Source organism: Microcebus murinus, chromosome 15, assembly GCF_040939455.1.
Source record: "Microcebus murinus isolate Inina chromosome 15, M.murinus_Inina_mat1.0, whole genome shotgun sequence".
In the NCBI taxonomy this organism is placed as follows: domain Eukaryota; kingdom Metazoa; phylum Chordata; class Mammalia; order Primates; family Cheirogaleidae; genus Microcebus; species Microcebus murinus.
The window spans coordinates 42,532,543-42,554,251 of record NC_134118.1 but is presented as its reverse complement, the minus strand read 5'-3'; the positions used below and the strand labels follow the sequence as shown (position 1 = coordinate 42,554,251).

Genomic DNA, 21,709 nt, shown 5'->3' with positions numbered 1-21,709 from the left:
CTTTTCTTAGATTTATTTCTACGTAACTGGTCTTTGTTGTAGTCTTTTAAAAATTACATTTTGTTACAGTTGTTCTTGGCTAGGAGTGCAATTGCTTTTTTTCCAATAACCATACTGAATTTTCCTTGTTAGTTCTAACATACATACTCTTTACTGCTTGTTACACCAGCTGTGTTGCAAATTTTTTTAAAAAGCTCAACACAGAGATACATGATCCTCTTTTAGCCAGAAATTGAAGTGGAGCTAAAAGTTTTGGAGAATGAAAAGTAGTGTCTATGTCATATGTACAAACAAGATATTTAGGTACATGATTTTTTGATTCCCATAGTAACTTGAAGCCAGGGAAGTTTTTAAATTCTGTACAAGCGATGACATTGAGGCCCCTACAAATTAAATGACCTGTATGTCAGACTACTGGAAAGTAGAGGTGTTTAGACATGAACAGTATTCTGATATGTCCTCTCCATCAACGCTCCCCTCACTCTCCCACCTTCCAGCATTTCATCTTGCACTGCAGCACCTGCCTTCTGTCTGGTCACCCCCTTCAGTCTGTCTTCTACACTGTGGAGAGGGGTCTTTTCAGATGCAAACAGAATCCTTCCTGTTTCCCATTGCTCTTGCACGTTCTGGTCCTTGCCTCCTTGCCAGCTTCCTTTCCCCGCCCTTGCGTGCTTTGTGCTTTGTGTGCTTGAGTTCTATGGAAACACTGTGCTTTTCCTCTGTCTGCAACTTGTTTCTCCTTCCTCTTTGCCTAGCTCACTCTTACTTAGCCTTCAGGTCTAAGCTTAAGGGAGGTCATTCCCTTTATTGGCCTTTCTTGATCCTCCTTTTCCAACCTTCACTCTCCTCCCTGGAGGTTATGTCTCACTTTCCCATAGCAATTTGGGTTTCTTCATAATGCTCTTCACACTTACAATTTTTGTTCTCTTGGTCTTCTTTGCAAGATAGTGCATAAAGCCCCATGAGGGCAGGGATCATGTATATTATTAACATTTCCATCTCAGTAGCTAGCACAGTTCAATAAATTTTTACTGTTAAATGAAAATGCTGATTTTAGTTTATCCCTTTAGTTTTTCCCTTTTTCTAAGAGATGAATTTTCAGTTTGTCTGTACGATGTGACCATCATCTTCCCTTTGTTGGTCATTTCATGGCTTATTATTAACACCTCTGACACAAGGAGGAAAGTTAAAACCAACACAAGATGATTTTGTTACTCTGAATAACTTACATATGCTCTACTAAAAGGTTTGAGAGGAAGGAGGTGGAAAATTGGCTAATATAGGCATTTTGAGACTCCACAAATGTCATTTCAGCCTCCTCTTTACCCAAGAATCTTGTGAGTCGTGGAACAGCTCTAGAAGCTTCTGAGGCTGAGAACTATTTAATTTGAACCTATCAGGATTTTACGTATATTTTTCGTATTGTGAAGTGACTGGTGTGAGAATTGGAACAAAATGGGCTTTTTTCCAGAGACTGCAATGAAGTAGTTCCTGTACCTTGTGGGGAAAAGCCCTAGTCAAAGTGCAAGGGGTCCTCAGCCCCTCACAGCTCCCAGAATAGGCATATTCCCTCTGTAAAGCCCTGTAGAGCACACCTGGGTATTGTTTCTGTGAGACAGTAAGGGGGGAGGGGTCTGGAATTCCAAGCTACACATACATACACAGTACAACACTGAATTATTCTGAACTATGTCATTATTTTACCTCAGATGCAGTATTTCAAAGAACAATTTAGCACCTGAAGCATAACATATAGTTAAGTCTCCCAAACCTAGTGTTTTCTGCTGAGGTCCCAGCAACTCTGGAAAAAAACTCACCAAAAATTGAGCATGTATACAAGGTACAGAGTACCGGTTTTCAAAGTGTGGTCTATAGACTAGTAGCATCAGCATCACCTCGGAAATTGTTAGAAATGCAAATGATTATTATTTTAATTGACAAATAATTATAATTGTGTGGATTTAAAATTGGCTTACTCTTTTCAGAATTTTCCTTCTTATAGTCATTAAGATTAACACTATAAAACGATGTGATAGGGCATCTTGAAGTGGGTGGAGAAGTAGGGGAGAAAGCTGTGTTTTGCAGTTTGGCTCATTGCAAGTTTTGTAACTGTTCTTTTGGGGATCTTGTATCTCCATCCTTTGACCAAAAATAATTTTATGGACTCAAGTAATAGCAGTTTTTCCTTAACCTGTGACATTTATTTTCTTATAAATAAAATAGTATAAAAATAGTAGTGTGAAAAAACTGAAACTTACAGAAACATTTTGTTGCAACTTGTATTCAGTATAGTTAACAATGGCAAAAAGTATGTAAAGTGAAGAACCTTCCTTTTGTTGAAAGGTACTACTTTGACCATTACTGAAAAGTACATTTTTGGGAAAGTAGAAAATGTTAGGAATTTCTTTTTCTGCAAATGTGTGAACACTTACAGGAAAAAGAAAGTCTATGGAGCTTCTGAAGACTACGACCTTGCTGCTGATGTAACAGGTGGACTGTTTACTTGGACTTTTACCAGCCTTCAGAATCAAGGCCACTTATTAGTGGTTGGATTAAATGTGGGTTTCATTTTCTTTACTAAAGTAAATGCTGACAGTGGTTAAGGAAGTCATCTAACTGTGATATGGAGAAGACCATTCACTTCCTATCGGCTGCTATTAAAATGACTTAATGGAGATTTCCTGCCATTTGGCTTTATATTTTTTATGTTTTTCACATGGTTCTTGAAAGTTATCTTCTGCCCTTTTAACTTAATCAACTTTGAAAGGCCATATTAAACCAGAGCTTGAAATTCTGAGATTTCAATTTTGATCTTTAACAGGTTGGAGTTGGCTTCCAGGTGCTTTTATTTTCAGCATAATGGCTGCCAGCTGTTTAAAATTAAAATACACCTAGAATCCTCTTCACCTGTTGACTAAGTGTGTGATTTGACTCTTGAGCTGCCTCGGTCACTATGTAATTCATGGCTTGGTAAATTTTACCTTGAAGAGAAAGTCTTAAAATTTTAGAAACAGAGTAGTTGTTACCAGGGGTAAAGGAGGAGGGGCAGGGGCAGGAGTGGGTGTGGTTATGAAAGGGCAAAGGGAGGGAAAGGGAGGGACCCTCGGGGTGATGGAAACTTTCTGTATCTCAACTGTATCAGTGTCAGTATTCTGATTGTGACGTGAAGGTCAGCGGGATTGCTCTGTTACAATTGCATGTGAATCTGGTTATCTCAATTTAACAAATGCTCTTCCATGAAAAAGCAGCTAGCTCAGCCCACATTCCTTAAGACAGCCATTGTCCGTTGGCATGCAGCGAAGGTGTTCTGTGCAGGTGTCCTGTACGTACTTCTCATTGTCACACAAAATATTAAAAAAAAAACAAACGTAAGAGTCAGGATTTAATAAAATTAATATTTTTTGGAAAACAAAAATGAAAGTTTTTTTTTTAGAGTGTTGCTTCACCGAATATTGTGAATGTACTTTTATATGAGCCAGTGATAATAAAATCTTCAGGTTAATTGAATTTTTTAAAAAGTCTTGCATTAGTATATACATTTGGAGGGTGGGGGGAAAGTATTAACTTTTCCTTCAAGTTTGAGTGATGATCTCTGGGAATCTGATCATCGAAGATGTAAGTCAGATACCAAAATGTAATCATTACAAGTATTTTGAAGACTTGGGATTAATTAGCAGCAATATAAACTATAAAAATTAGGGCATTATGCCCTTTGTTCATGTACATCTAAATTTCTCTTCATTCAGACATTTATAGCAGCATACACACGATTCCTGAGGAACTGTGCCTACCTCAGAAGACTGGCATGTAATTACAGCATGGTGTGCAAAATTGAATAATAGAGGCGTGAATAGAGGATGCAGCTAACTCTTATAAACCTGAGGGGAGCCACATAAAAAGCTCACTAAATTCTAACACATTGTGTTATAGCCTATGCAGTGGTGCTGATGTATATCTCATTGTACCAAGGAGTTAAATCAGTTTATTGGTAGAGATACAATAAGAAAAGTATTACTAATAAAGTAGATCAGGGAAAACAAAATTAAAAGTAAAGTAGCACATACGTATTTCATAGGAGTTACTATGATAGAAATATGCTCCTATGTATAATTATTATGTTTGTAATCCTAGTCTGGATGTTTCTCCAATTCTTTTGGTGTGGGGAAGAGATGTATACAATGAGGTGAAGGAAGAAAACTTTAAAAGTTATTTTGCAAGGTACAAACCAAGCATTTCTGCAGTATATTAGGTGAGCAAGAGAAGACATTTTCAGATCTTCCCGATTCATTTAAAATGCAGCTGTCTTCCATCCTTCAGTGCTAGTTCTTAGGGTAGACAGAACACCAGCCAGCTTGCAGCTGTTAAAAACAAAACTCAACAACAACAAAAATGGCTGAGGAAAAAACAGCAATTTTGCAAATCATAGAAAAACATTTGTCATAATAAATAGTGTGTAAAAATAATACTTTAAAAGGAAAAGCCAGCCTAATATTTCCAAGTCTAGCTTTGGGCAAAACAATAATTGAGACCTTGTAAATTATGCCTTTTGGCTTATTTCCACATTTGGATCATCCTCAGACAATGATTTCTTGTAGGTTTAAGGGGGTTTTAGGTGTGGTTGGAAGTGGGGGAAAATCGCAGGTGACATTTGCCCCATGTTGGGAGTGCCCTATGGCCTTGACAGACACTTGCAAAAGGGAGAGAGATAGAAGGGATTGTTGGCTTACGTAATGATATTAGGTTGATTATCTTGGTTTTACTTTCAGCCTCCTTGGTACTGTATATCAAGACAGAGAAAAGACTGGAGATTTCTTTGCCCCATGTATGTCCTGTCCCCTTGCCATTTTCCACTTCAAAATGCAAATCTTCTCTTGAAAGACATTGTGACCAATAATCATGAATTAGCCAAATCATCCAACTTCTACCCTGATATTTGGAAAAATGAGATTTGTTTAGGGAGGAGATAGGGAAGCAGCAAGGGGCTACTTATTTTGAAGAGCAGAGCTGTAGGGTGGATACCATGAGCACTATGGTAAAAATCTGAGGGCTTGCAGAATAGTAGAGATAAAAACCCCACATTCTGTTAATTTGCCAGTTTGGCTGAGGATTAGTGTAGTTGTCCAGTACTCAGGTTAGGACTAGTTTGCAAGGCTGCATGCAGACTTCTGTTTCCCCTGGGTTTAGCCTGGGCCTGGTGTCCATCGTCTGGGCAACGTTTCCCCATGCATGGGAGATGGGAAGATAACCACTTAGTTTGCTGCTTCCCCATCCCAATTTCCTAATTATCATTGCCCTCAAGAGGATTTCTCTAGCACTCAAGCCTGACCGTAACACTCTATTGAGGTCTGCTCTTCATAAAACTGTTATGAGCCACAGGGGTTATGTAACTAGAAGTAGCCGTAATTTCCTTGATGAAAGATCCAGAGTCTGGAAACACATTCTGTGGTTTAAAGATAAAGATGTAGATCAACAAAGGAGAGTTTGGCAAAATTTTCCCCCGTATTTACACTGTAATTCTTGTTCTTTACATTGTAGTTTTCATGCTCTGGTTTCTTAGCAGACATTACAAATGGAAGATCAGGTTTATAGTCTGTATCACTACCTCAGTTCTAAAACTGCTCTCCAAGAGATGTTGCTATTCTCAGTTCTTTACTCTTCCACACAAAAGAAGCCATTTCTTATCTGAGATGTGGCCTGGCTTCGTCTGGCTTATGTGGTCACACGTCACCCTCACTAGACTACCTGCCTGCTTGCCTGTCTGGGATCTTCAGTCAGAAGACGGCAAAAGAAGAGTGATTTTATATGGGGTATTTGGGCAGCTTATTGTAAACTAAAAGTAAGCATATATGTGATAATAGAATGATATTGCCTTGTATGTTTTTTCCTGTGTTTCTCTATAGTTTCTTTATCAGTTACATCTAGCTAGCTAGCTTTGTAATAGGTTCGGCAGTATTTTTTTGTGACAATATCTATCTTTGAGCATCCAAAAAGTTTACCCATGGTATGGTCATGTACTCGACAGATATTTATGTATGATCAGATTAGGAGACAGTTGTGGATAAATGGTTTTGAAACATACTACCTACAGCTTTTAAACAGGAAAAGGAAGAGCTAATTTTAAAATGAGTTATTAAGCATGTAAGAGAAAACTGATGGGAGCACGTCACAAGGACCCAGGGGCCAGCTTGAAGGGGCTGCTTCTGGCCAAATCTGAGACAATTTGATCAACAAAATAATTAAGGACAGAAATGAATTATAAACCATTGGAGGAAAAACAAGAATCCATGCTGGTCATAAGTAGGGAAGAAAGGAAAGGCTCTTTCTCAGAGTAGAATGCTGATTTCCAACTGGTAAATGTGGAGGTCTTTAGGAAATTCAAGACAAATAAGGCCATTTAAAGGAGATACATCCCTTTAGTAGTTAAAATATAGTGAAGGGGAATCTAGAGTTAGAAGGCTTGGATGAAATTTTGGCACTTGATAACTTTGATCTTGGGTCAGTCATGTATCCTTTTTGCGCTTGTGTTTGTTAACCCATGAAATAGGGGAGTGTTTGCTTTCCAGGGTTGTGGTGCAGATTAAATTAAATAGTACATAAGAAAAGCCTTTATGCACTAATGCATTCTTGAAACTTAATGTAATTGAAACAATGATATAAGGATCATAACTTCTGTGTACATCTTTTTTAGAATGATAACAAAATATGTAATGTAAGCAAGTTTTCACTCAACAAATATTCAGAAAACTAATGATAACCCTTACAATAAAAACAGTAACAATAAAAGTTAAAATAGCTACTTTCCGTGCTTACTATGTGCTAGGTATTGTGTTTATCACTTCACATGTATTCTCATTTAATCTTGACTACAGCTATAGTAGGTACCGGCAGGGCTACTGAGATGCAGAGAGTTGGTCACACAACTTGCAACTCGGGATCTAGGGTGCAAATTAAAGTCTAACTCCCAAATCCATGCTGCTAACCACTGTAGTGTACTGCTTCCCAAAAGAAGTGGTTTCCCCCTTTTAACCAATTTTCTCTCTTTAACATAGGGGAGGGAAATCCAGAGTTTTCAGTAGTAGAGCATGTGATCTGAAATATACCAGCTGTATGAGTTTGGGGTAGAGAGTCTACACCTGTGCCTCATGTGTTTATGGAGGCTTTACTTGTGTTTATTTCCCATTGCTCAGTAATTGTCATTATGAGATAATAAGCATCTCGGAATATATTTAATGGAATCAAATTTGAACTTAGAATGAGCTGGATATAATTAATTCAGGCACATTTACAGAGCTGCCTGGTGTAACACCTGGGTTAGTCTTTTATAATACATACCAGTAGTGTAAAAGCCAGCAGTCTGCCTTTTAAAACATTTTGGCACCAGGGACCAGTTTCATGGAAGACAATTTTTCTACGGACCAGGGGGGTGGGGAGGTGGTTTTGGGATGATTCAAATGCATTACAGTTACTGTTCAGTCAAATGTCTCTGCTAATGATAATCTGCATTTGTAGCCGCTCCCCAGCACTAGCATCACCGCCTCAGCTCCACCTCAGATCATCCAGTATTAGATTCTCATAAGGAGCACATAACCTAGATCCTTCACATGTGCAGTTTTCAGTAGGGTTTGCACTCCTATGAGAATCTGATGCCACCGCTGATCTGACAGGAGTCAGAGCTCAGGCAGTGATGCAAGCCATGAGGAGCGACTGTAAATACAGATGAAGCTTCACTTGCTCATCTACCACTCACCTCCCACTGTGCGGCCCAGTTCCTAACAGGCCACAGATTGGTACTGGTCCTCTGCCCTGGTGTTTGGGGACCACAGTAATAGATGATTAGACACACAAGGCTAGCTGCTTTCTGTGTAATGTGACTGTCCGTCACTGAATGCTTACTGGATGCTTCCTTAGCTCAGGAACTTTGTTAAACTAGCTGTTCAACACTGTGAGAGACACTAGCACAGTGGTTAGATTAGCACAGAATTTAGATTACAGTGCCAGGTTGCTTAGGTTAGAATCTGTCTCCACTGGTTAATTATTGATTATATATTTGTAGGCACATTGCTTAATCTCTGTATCTCGGTTTCCACTTTCACATAATGGAGGTACTGAATGCCTAGGATCAGAGTGTTAAGAGGATTAAATAAATGAGTTAATATTTAGTACAGCTTGGTATGTAGCACTTGGCATATACATATATAAGCACTATGTAAATATTTAAAAACCAAGAGAAGTACTGTTATTCCCATTTTACTAATAAAAGTGAGGTTTAAATAGTAAATTACCCAGTTAATTGGCCAGTAAATAATGGAGCAGAATTTCCAGTTTTGAAACTCAAAAACTAAAATCTGCCTCTGACTATTGTTATATTTCATGTGTGGCTTACAAAGGATTTTTTCCTCCTGATGTTTTTAGCTTATACTCTGAAGTTTTTTCCGACCTCTCACAACTTTTGAAGTCTCTAATAACATAGTACCTTCCTTCTGTGGAAGCTAAGCAAATAAATATTTGGCCAAGAAAAGGAAACTGGGGTAAGAGTAGGAAGAGAAGAGACAGGGAGCTAGGTCTTATAAAGGTCGTGGGCCACCGCCCTTGACCCTCACACTGCTGTTGGGGCAGCTTTTGTTGTCCCTCCATGGAAACTGAGGCAAGAACTTATGCTGCCTAAAGTTCATACAGCTAGGACCTCTGGGCTTTCTTGATCCAAAGCCAGTCCCTTTTCCATGCCACCCATGCTGCTTGACCAAAAACACTGGACTCTAACTTTTTGTGTCCGCTTAGTATAAGGCCATGCCAGCCTTTTCCATGACATTCTAAGTTAAATATGATACTACCTAAGAATCAGGACCAACACCCTATAGTGTTTTTTAGATGTGAAAGGGATGATCTCTAGAAATTTGACTTACGAAAAGAAAATTGAAGTTCAGGTTCCACAGCTACTTAGCGACTTAGGGTAGGGCAAGGAACCCAGCTCTGTTGCCAGTGCATGTAGCAACCCCTCGTCTTCCTTCGCCCAGGCTGTGTTCACCCAGACTTCCTGCGGGTTCTGATTTATTATGTCTGGGATGAGGTGTAAGAATCTGCCTTTTAAAACAAGTATCTTGCTGATTCAGATGCCAGAGTCTGAGGATTAAACTTTGAGAAAGACTGGTCTGTATTAATCCACTTAAAACAAATAAGTCAGAAATAGTAATATAATTCACAAACATACATTAATTGAAAAACGATTTATTAAGGACCTGTCAGACATTGGATGATACAAAAGAAAGAAAACCAGTTCTACCCTCCAGGGCATTAGGGGTTAGGTGAGGTGAAGTCAGATTAGCAATACAGTGTTGCAGATGCTTGGTGAAAGTGTTAAGGCCACCATGGGGCACAGAGGAATTCATTTCTTATTGGGGTGGGTAGAAAGACCAGGAAAGGCACCACAGAGATGCCATTAGAACTGAGGCTTGGAAATATGGCCTAGTGAGCAGAGGTACAGTAGTATCAAACTAGCAGATAAAAACTGCAAAAGGCTTAGGATAGCTGGGTACAGAGTACGGTGAGAGGACAGTTACCCCCAAAGACAGGTTGGACCAGGAATCTGAACTAGGTCATGGAATCACAGCAGATGTACTGGGAGCGCATGGTCTCTCAGATAAGATATATTTCAAGGAAATCATCTGTGGTATACAAAAAGAGAATCACTAACCTGGCATTATCTAGGAAGTTGGGGTCTCAGAAGGTGACCTAGGTTTAGGCTATTTTTAAGTAAATCTAGTGCTTTTTTTTTTTAAGCTCAAGAATACTGTTATTGAATACAATTCTTTACTCATATTTGAATTGTGTTCACATATTTTCCATTAATATATTTGTGTATACATATCTCTGCTTAAGAGTAATATTCCTATAAATACTAGTGTTGCTACCTTTAGGCAAAACTATCTTATCTTTTAAAAAGATGCCCCCCCCCAAAGAAAAAAAAACTAAACAGAAGAATGGAAAGAGAATTTTAAAAATAACTTCCACAATCTCTTTCCAGTTTTATAGTACCAATGGTTATGAGCAGACCTTGATTCAAATCCTGGCCCTCACCTTAGCAGCTGTGCGGCCTTGCAGCTGTGTGTTCCTTAGCTAGGCTGCGCCTGCTTCTTCATCTGTAAAACAGAAACAGCCATGTGAGAATTCAGCGATAGAAACTCTATACCGGCAGGGACAGTCTGTCCTGTTGACTCCTATATCTGCAGTGCCCCCCTCAGTGGAGGTATATCTAGTGCTCAGAGAACCTTATCTAATATATCAAAACCCTCCCCACCATCACCTCATCACCAATAAGCAACCAAAAAGATAAAGTGCCACCACTCAGGGATTTGGGCTATTATATATTTTTCATAAAATTTAACTTTGGTTGAGGTTCTAAGAATCATTTCTCCAGTGTAAAGTTTCCCTGACATGCTCTGAGATAAGGAATCTTATATAGTAAATGGATATACTATTAATTTTAAGTGGCCTTACCCTTTCCATCACTTCCTTCTTGAAAAGTTTCTATTTAGAAGGTCAATGAACATGCTATCTGGGGACATCTGTGTAGCACAGATATTATATCGGGCACAGCTGCTCTGGCAGCTTGCCCTCCCCTTTTCAGTGTTGCTGCAGCGGACTTGCTTTTGGGTCATTCTTTGACTAGCCTTTCTGCTCTTAATTGTTCTCACTGAAATGTTCCGAGACTCAACTTAGATGCCGTCTAGGATTGGGCCTTGGACACTGTGAAGCTCCAGGTGTGCACATAAAGCATCGTTCTCATCAGTCAGAAGACTTGCAGAATTTAGAGCAGGAAGACCGCTTTTCTGCAAGGAAATTGATACCCTGAGACGTTAAGTGATTGGCTCAAAGCACAAAGGGAGTTATCGTAGCCAGGACTAAAATTCAGGTGTCCTGACTACCTAAATGCCTTCTCCAGTCTTTCAGAATCAGAAAGCATTTCTCTACTGCCAGGTTGCAGGTAGCTTGTTTGCCATTGTGTCCATATGGACAAACATACCAGAACTCTCTTATGTGTGTTTTTTTTTTTTTTAAAAAGGAAAACTGCTTTTTCACGAACTATTGGTGGATGGGTCACAGCCCAAGTGGGGATGTGTCAGACTTAGTCACATTACTTGCTACTTTATCATTGACAACGTGGTGATGGAACTTCAGGCAGTGCTTCGCCGGAGTGTACAGGAATGCTTTCCAGACCTCAGCCCTCTTTACAATTCAGCTGTTCTTCATTCTTCATTCTTTTCCTTGTGCCTTGGCAACATATAAAAGCTGAGTCCAATAGCAGAATCACAAATATCTCCCGAAACTCCTGCTTCCTGAAACATTCAGAAGCTTGGTTTCTCTCTTGGCTGGACAAGGGATTTTACTTTTTAACCAAAAGAGGTGTACAATTTGAAATCAGCAAGGTTATATCACTGAGAAAAAGCAGATATCTGAAGTATTTTTCTAACTGAGCGGTCAGGAAAAGAAGGGAAGATAGCTTTTTTCTTTACAGACATACAGCAATTAGAAATTTTCTGAGTGTGTAGGAAGGGGATTTCTGAAATCACCTAGAAGCCTTTTTTTCAGAATATTCTTGAGGGGGTTGGGTGCAAAACCAGGTTTGGGTTTTTGCCAGAGGTAGAGCGCCTAGAACATAGGAATGACGCACACAGCCTAATTTTTTAAATGACTCCAATCGGAAAGAAATTCATGTGTATAAAGAAGGTTGTTTTAACAACGGGCTCCTCTTTCAAAGGAGATTCCTGTAATTCAAATGAGCCATTAGGAGCAGCCCTGAGAGGGAAGCCCCACACTTTAGTCATCCTTTGAAAATTCCAGTGGGAGCGGCCTTCGTTCACTAAGAAAGTGGTTCCCTGGACACGTCAGTGCTCTCATAGCTCTGTTTTCCATAAAATAGAAATATCCTGAAACATAGAAATAGTGAGAGGAAAACATTGTTCACCCTCTCTCCCTTCCTGTTTCTGACCTGAGCCAGCCCTAGAGTTTGCAAATCCTAATTCTTTAGGCTGCTGGTTCATCTATCGCCCAAGAAATGAGAATTGCACACACAGGTAATTAGTCTGAATGTTTCTTCTTTCCTTTTTCCCCCAGTAGAAAACAGATCTTTGTTATTCTTTACTGAAATAGAGTTGAAATAAAAGGAACAAGCACAACGTGGGGAGGTAAAACATCAGGCAGAGAGTCCCAGCATTACACTTTAGGATCCCACGCAGGTAAGAGGGGCCCAGGCCTTGTTATTTTAGAGCAACACGTGTGTGTAGGCTTAACCCAGCCCAACTAGCTTCCACACATTTCTCCTCTTCTACATTAATACTTCTTTCTACAGCTGGCAGCTGTTCCAGACCTGTGTCTATACTTTCCTGAATTTAATTAGTCATTGCTTATAGTTAGTATGACCATATAATTTATTGTCCAAGCTAGGAAACTTTTGAGCTTGACAAAGATCACCTATTACTAATTATATCAGACAACAGGTACAAATTGGGACTGTCCCAGGGAAGTCAGAATATACAAACACCTTACTTACAAAGACTTCAAACTACACAAATTTGATTTTGATAATGATTTATTTATTATGCATGATCAGGGAGCTAGGTACTTCTCATAACTGAACTAATCAATTATATTGGAGTTTTCTCCTTTAAATTGAATGACTTTAGTTTGTCCCAAAACACGCCAGGATTTATTCTACTCATCTATGCCTTAAACAGACTATATAGAATATAACTTAACATTCTGGGAGACTTAGAGTTATGAGGCAGTAGAACTTCATGGTTGATAGTGCTTATTGCCTTTGTTTGAATGCTGACTCTTGACACTTTACCTTCTGTGTGACCTTAGGTAAGTTTCCTTTGTAAGCACTCTTAGCTACAAAGTGTTGTAATATGCTCATCATGGTTTGGGATCATCGTTAAAATTTGTGGTGGTGATGGTGTTGAAGTGAATTTTGTGAAATATGGTCATCATCTAAAACTCAATTTGATGAGTGTTTCCTTGCTTCTGCACAAATGACCTTGGTTTCTAGAGTTCAGCCTTATATCTTATGTCTCCCTCCTTGTTGTTACCAGTCATTTTTTTACTATAATTTTCTGGAAAAGCAATAACTGTTAGAATTGTGACACCAAGCGAACAGGCAACCTACTCATCTAAACTAGGGCACCACCACCTACCCCAGCACCATATGCCAAGCTGAGTACTCGTAGCCTTGGGCACTTCCATCAGTAAAAAAGCAAAACCAAAAATGTTTAAATTACCAATAAAAAAGCTGGGCAAGGACATTAAAGTAAACCAAAGAAAGTACAAGGAATTAGGTAATGAAAGCAAAAACTCAGGTAGAGAGTAGAAAAACAGATCAAATCAACAAATCCAAATTGTAGTTAAAAAAAAACCAAACAGACCAAAGACCAGGTAATTTAACCCTTTGCACTCAGATGTTGAGTGTGACTCGACATGGTTAGCAAAAATTATAGAGATTAAAATTACTCTTTGAATGTATCAATAATTTGAAATATAAAAAAAATCCAAATAAGTTTGTATGAAAAGAAACTCCAGTTTTTTATTCTACTGCCACGCTTTGTAAAATCTGGGGTATTTAAAAAATTAAATCCTGAGTAGAATAAAGGAATTGAGAAAAAAGCAAGCAAGTGCAAAGGGTTAATCAAGAAAAATGAGGAGCAGAGAGAAAGGACAAATATAAAAAATAAGAAACATGCGGGAAACAGCTATTAACATAGAGGGAAACAGTTTAATTGTTATTTAATAGTTATAAGATTACATTGCATATCTTTGTGCAAATAAATTTTGAAACCTAGATGAAATGGATAATTTTTAAATATATATATATATATATATATATATATATATATCTTACCAAAATTTGCCTCAGTAGATATAGAAAGCTTGAACAAATTTATTTCCATAGACAGAATAGAGAAAGTTGTCAAGGAGCTAGTTAACAGGCCAAAGCCCAGATGGTTTCACAGAGAGTCAACCAGACTTTCAGAGACTATTTAGAAACAACTGTTTCAGACATACAAACATTTGTGGAACAAGTATAACATTGACATCAAAACCTGACAAAGGTAGTGCCCACATACAAACTTATAGACTAATATCATTTATCAATGTTGATGCAAAAATCCTAAGTAAAATATTAGAGATGAGACTCTACCTACTACATTAAGAAAATAGTACATCATGAACAAGCAGGTTTTATGCCAGGAATGTAAGGACAACTCACTATATTCGTTGATCTAAGAAGAAAATTATAATAGTATCACCAGAAATACAGAAAAAGCCTTGGATAAAAATTTAATGCCCATTCCTAACAAAAACACTTAACTATAGGAATGGATAAGATACTTCTTTAACATTATATAAACACACACACACACCCTTCCCTCATTTCTAAAATCAGCATCTTAGTAAAGAAACACTAGAAGCATTCACACCAATGTCAAGAATAAGTCAAGGAAGTTTGATATTTCCACTGTTTTTTAACATTATATTGGCACTACTGGACAATGCACTTAGATAAAACAGTGGGAAAGGAAAAAGTAAAAGTGTATCTGTTTGTTGGTGACATGATCATATATGTATTTGGAGAAGTCTGTAAAGAATCAATGCTAAAACTAAGACAAAACCAAGGTATTAGGAAATAAAAGTAACATGAAAATATCAATAACCCTCAAATAAATGATTACCAGTTAGAAGATACATTGGAGGAGAAATCTCATTTAAAATAACAAGAAAGGCTGGGTGTGGTGGCTTACTCCTGCAGTCCTAGCTTTCTGGGAGGCCAAGGCAGGTGGACTATTTGAGCTCAGGAGTTCAACACCAGCCTGAGCAACAGTGAGACCCCATCTCTACCAAGGAGAAAAGAAAAATAAATAAGTAAAAAACAAGAAAGATAAAATACTTAAGAAATGTATAAATCCCGTATGTGGCATTACGGAGTTGTGTGTCCCCCAAAATTCATATGTTGAAGTCCTGAACTCAGAATATTTTTGGAGATAGGGCCTTTAAAGGGGTAATTAAAATAAAGCCATGAGGATGGGTCCTAATGTAATCTGACTGGTTCCTCTGGTTCCTCTGAAGAGGGATTAGGACAGGCAGAGAGACACCAGGAAAAAAGGCCATGCGAGTATACCCTGAGGTGGCAGCCATCTGCAAGCCAAGAAGAGAAACCTCAGGAAAAACCATCCTGCTAACATCTTGACCTTGGGCTTCCAGCCTTCAGAACAGTAAAAAATATATTTCTGTTGTTTAAGCCACCAGTCTGTTATGTTGTTATGGCGGTGCTAGCCAGCTAATACAGACGGTACCTATAGAACACAAAAGACAAAAGAGTAGACTGGCATAGATCTTCCTACATCTTGAATAGAGTTAACATCCATTAGGCAGACATCATGCACTTCTGGATATATATATGCTTTGAGAGGGGCATGATGTCCCTTATCTAGTAGTCCAACCAAATGAGGACGCATCAGAGAAATCCAGGTTGAGAGAAAGCCTATAAAATGACTTCTGTCTTCAAAAATGTCAGCATGAAAACAAGGGATGGGGAGGCAGGAGGTGGGGAAGGCTGAGGAACTATTTGGGATTACAGGAGACTAAAAAAACATGACAACAAAGTATAATATGGAATCCTAGCTTAGATCCTGTATCAGGAAATTGCTACGTAGGACATTGTTGGGGCAGTTGACAGAGTTAGAATATGATTTTACATTAGATAAAATCATGTCAATGTTAAATTTCTCAAATTTGTTAACTATAATGTGTATGTGTAAGTTAATTTTTTTAAGGAGCTACTCAGAAATGTTATGGGATAAAGGGACATATGTTACCTGTTCTCAAATGATTCAGAAAGTGTGTCTTTGAGAGCAAAAGGGAAGAGAAAGAATGAGTAAGTAAATGTAGTGAAATGTTAAAAATTGGTGAGTCTGAGTAAAGGGCATACAGTTTTCTTTATATTATTCTTGCAATTTTTCTGTAAATTTGAAATTATTTCAAAATAAAGAATGTTCATAGGAGCTTTATTATAATTGCCCCAAACTGGAAACAACCAGAATATTCATCAGCCGGAAAATAAAACTGTATCAAATAAATTATAGTTTATAGACATAAGATGCTACACATATTGGATGAATCTCGCAGACATAATGTTGAACCAAAGAAGCCAGACACAAGATTCCATTTACATGAAGATTTCTGAATTTTACTGTAGATGTGTAATGTTTCAATATATTTTTTAAGTTTATTAAAAGATGACTTCAGCATTATACAGTGTATCCATATAACAAAAACATCTGTATCCCCCCTTAATATTTTTAAATTAAAACAAAGGTACCTGTACCTGTATTAGCCATGGCAAAATCATATTAATAATCAGAGGTGAGGGAAAAAAAGTTCCTTTCTTGTCAAGTTCATCTATGTATAGAGTGCTGCTTTCTTGTACTCGGTGGCTCATCTCCCGGGTCATCCACTAAAGCTGATTGACCTCACCTGTGGTTTCCATTAAAGACTGCCTTAGAGGGAACCGCTGCACACCACACAACAGGCTTACTGCAGGAACATGTATGCAAAATAGCAAGTTGGGGGTGCAGAAATGCATTGCCCTTTGCTGTGGCTATTGCAAAGGTTAATTCTTTCCCCCTGACTACCCTCATCTGAGGTGGTAGAAACAAGGAACTTCTCAGTTCTAAAACAGGCAGTAAGAGCTGCTAAAACAGGCACCCAGTAAGCCGAACTTCTGTGTGTGGGGGTGGGGGGAGGGTGCGAGGAGGAGGGATTCTCTGAGGGAAGAGGAGATGTGGAATTGATTCAAGTTGCTCTCTGATGCTGCATTTGCAGGAATGGTTTAGGGGTCAGTGTTTGCCCCCTTTAAGGGTAAGAATCAGCCGGCTGTGGTGGCTCATGCCTGTAACCCCAGCACCTTGGGAGGCCAGTGCGGGAAGAGTTCGGGAGTAGCCTGCGTAATATAGCAAGACCCCGTCTCTACAAAAAAAGAAAAAAAAAATGAGACCATAGCTAGGTGCCTGTGAAAAGGCAAGCTGGGACGTGGTAACTCAAGCTGCAGCAGCTAAAAGAAAAGAATGTTAATGATTGCATAGGTAATTTAAAGATATTGGACTATTTTGGAATGTAGATAGATTTCTATTGGCATTGGGGGAGCCTTTATCAGGATTTTTTCTCCAACAAAACAAAGCAGTTTATACTTCAGATAACTATTGAAGGGCACAAGGAGAAATTACGCTTTTAAAGGTTTAGTTTGGGTGGATTCCATCACTGCACTAAAAAGAAAACATTTATTATATACTCAAAAGATTGTTTCTGAAGGATCAAATAGGGAAATCCACAAATTTATTGCTACAGGATTATGTAGGGATTTAAGAGATAGCATATGAGAAATTTTAATACTATCAAAAAACCTATTTTTACTTAGACAATTTTAGCTAATAAGTGATAATCCAAGTGTTAAGACCGTGTTTTTCCATAGAAATGATATAAATTATGGATAGATTCTCTGGAAATCCCTCACAAGTCTACTGAATTTCTAATGCCACTAAATATTGTCTCTGTGGGGAAATAGAATATATCCTGAGTCCTAACTACCAACAACAATAGGCTTTAAACGTCCTCGTCTCTTCTCCCATACAGTTTACAAAATGGGTTTTCACTCCCTGGCTAAGAACACAAGAGCAGGAGGGGTTGCAGAGGTTTTTATTATTAGGAGGACCCATCCAGGGACCCTGGTGGGGAAATGCAGGCTCTAACCTTGGCTGAGGCTCTGTAACTGACTGTTATAGCCCTTCCCTTCTAGAATCATCCCATTTATTGCAGCTTTGCCTTAGGAGGTTTCTGGAGGTCGATGACCATGCCAGTTACTAACTCTTTAGATTCCTAATGTGTAGAGCTTTCAGGAGGGACAGGAATTCTTTGCTTTTCAACAAGTGTCTACCTTTTGGACCTTTTTTAGCTTGAATTTTCAATTAGCAAAATGTACATTGTACGTCACATTTTTTTCTTTGGCCTGTCAGGAGGTATTAAGGATTTTTGAGAAGTAGATAACTTCATTAAGATCCTTAGAAAAAAGAGATGTTCATAAAGTATGACTGTTAGCACAGGATGTAACATAAGTTCTGTTTCACAAAACACCATATTTTGTGTAATTAACTATCTTCAGTGGCATTTGGATTTTATACTGTTCACTGTATTTCCTGAGCTTTATTTACTACACTTCTTTTTGTGCTAAAGTGTGTGTCAGTTTAAAACATTTGTGGTGAATAATTCATATCGTTCGATAAACATTAACTCTTTAATGTAAAATCTTACCAGCAGGGCTGTGAAGGGGAATTGTCAGTGATGATATATATTCTTAATTGTGCTTTGGTTTTTAGTGAATGAAAAATTAAGAACGGGGAACCTTAACATTTTTAACTTAAAAGAATGTATTTTGCAGACTTTCCTCCGGCAGTTCATCAGTGCTGCAGATCTCAGACATATGGTATCAGTGATTCTAAAGAGACGGCATTTCTTCCTGAGTATAAAATAGCTTTTCATTTGAATGGTGCTTCTGAGTTGGCAGCAGGGCAGGGATCAGATAATTTGTTGTCACTTACAGATTGTTTTAACTTTGTTGTGATATAATTACAGATTTTTATCATTCTCATTTTTGTCTTTCTCTTTTTTTTTCCCCCCCATTTTTCCAGTACTTCCTCCAGTGCTGGTTCCAAGACACAGCGAATATAACCCTCAGCACAGCCTCTTAGCTCAGTTCCGTAACTTAGGACAAAATGAGCCTCACATGCCACTCAACGCCACTTTTCCGGATTCTTTCCAGCAACCCAACAGCCACCCGTTTCCTCATTCTCCCAATAGCAGTTACCCAAACTCTCCTGGAAGCAGCAGCAGCACCTACCCTCACTCTCCCACCAGCTCAGACCCAGGAAGTCCTTTCCAGATGCCAGGTAGGTTGGAATGTTCAGTGACGTTCTGTGGTCAGATCACTGTTGCCGCAGTGTCACGGGTACTGGAAGCGGGTAAACCTGGAATGGAGGGAACTTTTCAAGTCTGGTGTATGGCACCGTGCTGTCCTACTCTTAGAGTACAACTTTTGGTGAAAGGAGACCTTGCAGCCAAGTAAGCAAATGTCTTATTTTATTTGTCAGGCACAGATGCTTGAATAAGCTATATTTTTCCTTGTTTTTAAAAGGTTTTGAAACAGCTACATCCTTCTGGGAGTGGCATAATTGTTACAGTCTTTGCTCTTGATAAAAGAAAGAGAAAAATAGTGTGTTATACACATTTGCTGTTATGAGAAATACAACCTCCATTAACACCATTTCATACATGGAAGAACCCCTGTTGTAAGTGCAACCTCAGAAAAGATATTTCCTGAGGGATCACATGCCCCCCCCACTTAATTAAATTCACCTAAATGGTGATGTAATCCCAAGAAACATATACGTTAACAACAAAGGAATTGCCACAGAAGGACTGGAAACCATCTGCTTGTTCAGCTTAACAAAGACAAAAAATAATTATCCTCTTTTTTTTTGAAGACATAACTGGTGGTGTAATGGTAATCAAAATAAATGATTAATTAGGACATTATATTTTTCAAGTTATAGGTTAATAAGCAAGCATCTCAGAAAGAAAAAATAACGCCAAATTTCTTGCCAGTAAACCTCAAGAAAGATACCCTAAATAAAGATATACTTGACATCTATTAACGTTTAGGAAGGGAAAATGACTGTGCAAGCATGTTTATCGGGCCACTTGAAATGTTTTTAAGTAAATTTGAATTCAACATCAATGCTAGGACTGCAGTTGAAAGCTTTATCTCAAACCAGGAATGAAGACAAAGAGGTCTTTACTTTGTCCACACTTGGGAAGTGGTCCACACTCTATATTGCCTCCTTTTATTAACGTATTTATTACTCTCTTTCATTTTAACCCTGTTTATTTTGCATTGTTTTGTTTTTCAATGCAAGAAATTGGGATAAGGATGGGCGATAGATTGGTTTAAAAATCAAACTAATATATGGTGATTTCCTATCCGCCCCACCCCCTTCCAAACCCACAGAGTTTGAGGGACAGGTTGGTGGTGAGATTAGTTTCACTCCTGGGTGGGCCCAAGAGGGAATTGAAGGTTATTGCTGGAATTTACACTTTGTCCTTAGCTGTCAGGGATTAAGGTACAGGCCAGGTAGAGGAAATACGGAAGAAAACCAGTTACAAGGGAGGGGCTTGGTTACTTGTGGAAACAGTAGAATTATCACCAAGTAATTACCTGGTCCCTTTTGGTGGTGCTGATGCCATAGGTTGCTGATTTTCAGCAGCTTGTTGGCAGAGATTCACTGATTCAGGCCAGAGGAGCCTCTTTGTCTTCATTCCTGGCTTGAGATAAAGCAGAGACATCCCCACAGCTGCAGGGAAGAAGCTGAATTAAAAGAAGCTGGGGAAGGGGTGAAAAAGGCATCCAGAAAAGGTCCCTGTGGCCTGGTCTTGATGCTTTGAGTCGTTGCTTGTTAGCAGCTGGATAGTGGAAGTTCCTGGGTTGTGACTCAGCTGGAGAGTCAGTCCTGGAAGCCACCAGGGATCTCTGAAGGGGCAGTGTTAGTTACTCCTGTTCAGCAGTTGCCCTGAGTGGTCTAGAGCGCTTATCCAAGTAGTCGTGATTCCCTCAGGTAAAATTTGTCCCCAAGGCCCTGTCTTAATGCTCTGACTCATGATAACCAGTGAGAAACTGGTTTTTGGATTGAAAGGATTATGTGCAGGGAAACCTATGCCCTTTATTTATATTAAGAAAACACAAAACTTGTGTTAATGTTCTTTGTTCCAAAAATCATGTCGTTCGCCTCTTATATGCCAGTTGGTTATGTGCTCTTCAGAAGAAACATGTAAAGTCTGAAATAGAAGATAGCTGTGATCAACTGATTCATTTTCTATTATTCTGTTACTAGGGATTTAAAAACTAGTGATTATTTAAGTGGGTAGGGAGAAGATAGTCCTAACAGATTACTTAAAGTCATGGAAAAATAGCAGTTTAAATCAGTAGGCTGTAACAAAACTCAGTTGGTAAATTCCTAAAAGGCTCCCGGAGGTGTAATGCAAGAGACCCCGAAGCTCCTTTACTTCAGAAGTCCAATGTGGCTTTCAAAGGTTTTCCATCTACCAGAGAAGCTGTGAAAGGCGGAGGTCCTCTTGGAGCTGATTGTATGAAAGTATGTTTAAATACTTTTCTTGTTGCCCTTAATGGCTTGATCCTGGATAGGCAGCCAACTTTTGGAACTGGCATACAGTGCTTTTCCTCCCACTGAATTTTTGCTAAAATATATAAGATTATGGGATGATAATACTTTTCAGAAATTGTATAGCAAGTCCAGTCCTCATAGTATCCATTCTTTTAATGGGGAGATTCAAATGGCAACTCGATCTCTTAAGAATTTCAACACAGAAGAGAATATATGTTTTAAGCATGTATGTTTATTAATGTTTAAGAAATAGTTTTTTTGAAACTTTGTAGCTGATACGCCCCCACCTGCTTACCTGCCTCCTGAAGACCCCATGACCCAGGATGGCTCTCAGCCAATGGACACAAACATGATGGTGCCTCCACTGCCCTCGGAAATCAACAGAGGAGGTAAAAGGAATTGCTGCTTATTCCCTTTTTAGAGTCTACCAG

General features: G+C 38.7%; 1 protein-coding gene across 2 annotated transcripts in view; it reads left to right on the top strand.

The window, feature by feature from the left end:
- Positions 1–21,709, top strand: part of SMAD1 (SMAD family member 1) — a 70,954-nt gene that overhangs the window by 34,999 nt on the left and 14,246 nt on the right. For both annotated transcript variants that reach the window (XM_012783790.3, XM_012783791.3), the window contains exons 3-4: positions 18,732–18,989; positions 21,551–21,667. In XM_012783790.3, the coding sequence (XP_012639244.1) occupies positions 18,732–18,989; positions 21,551–21,667 (375 nt within the window). The remainder of the gene's footprint in view (positions 1–18,731; positions 18,990–21,550; positions 21,668–21,709) is intronic.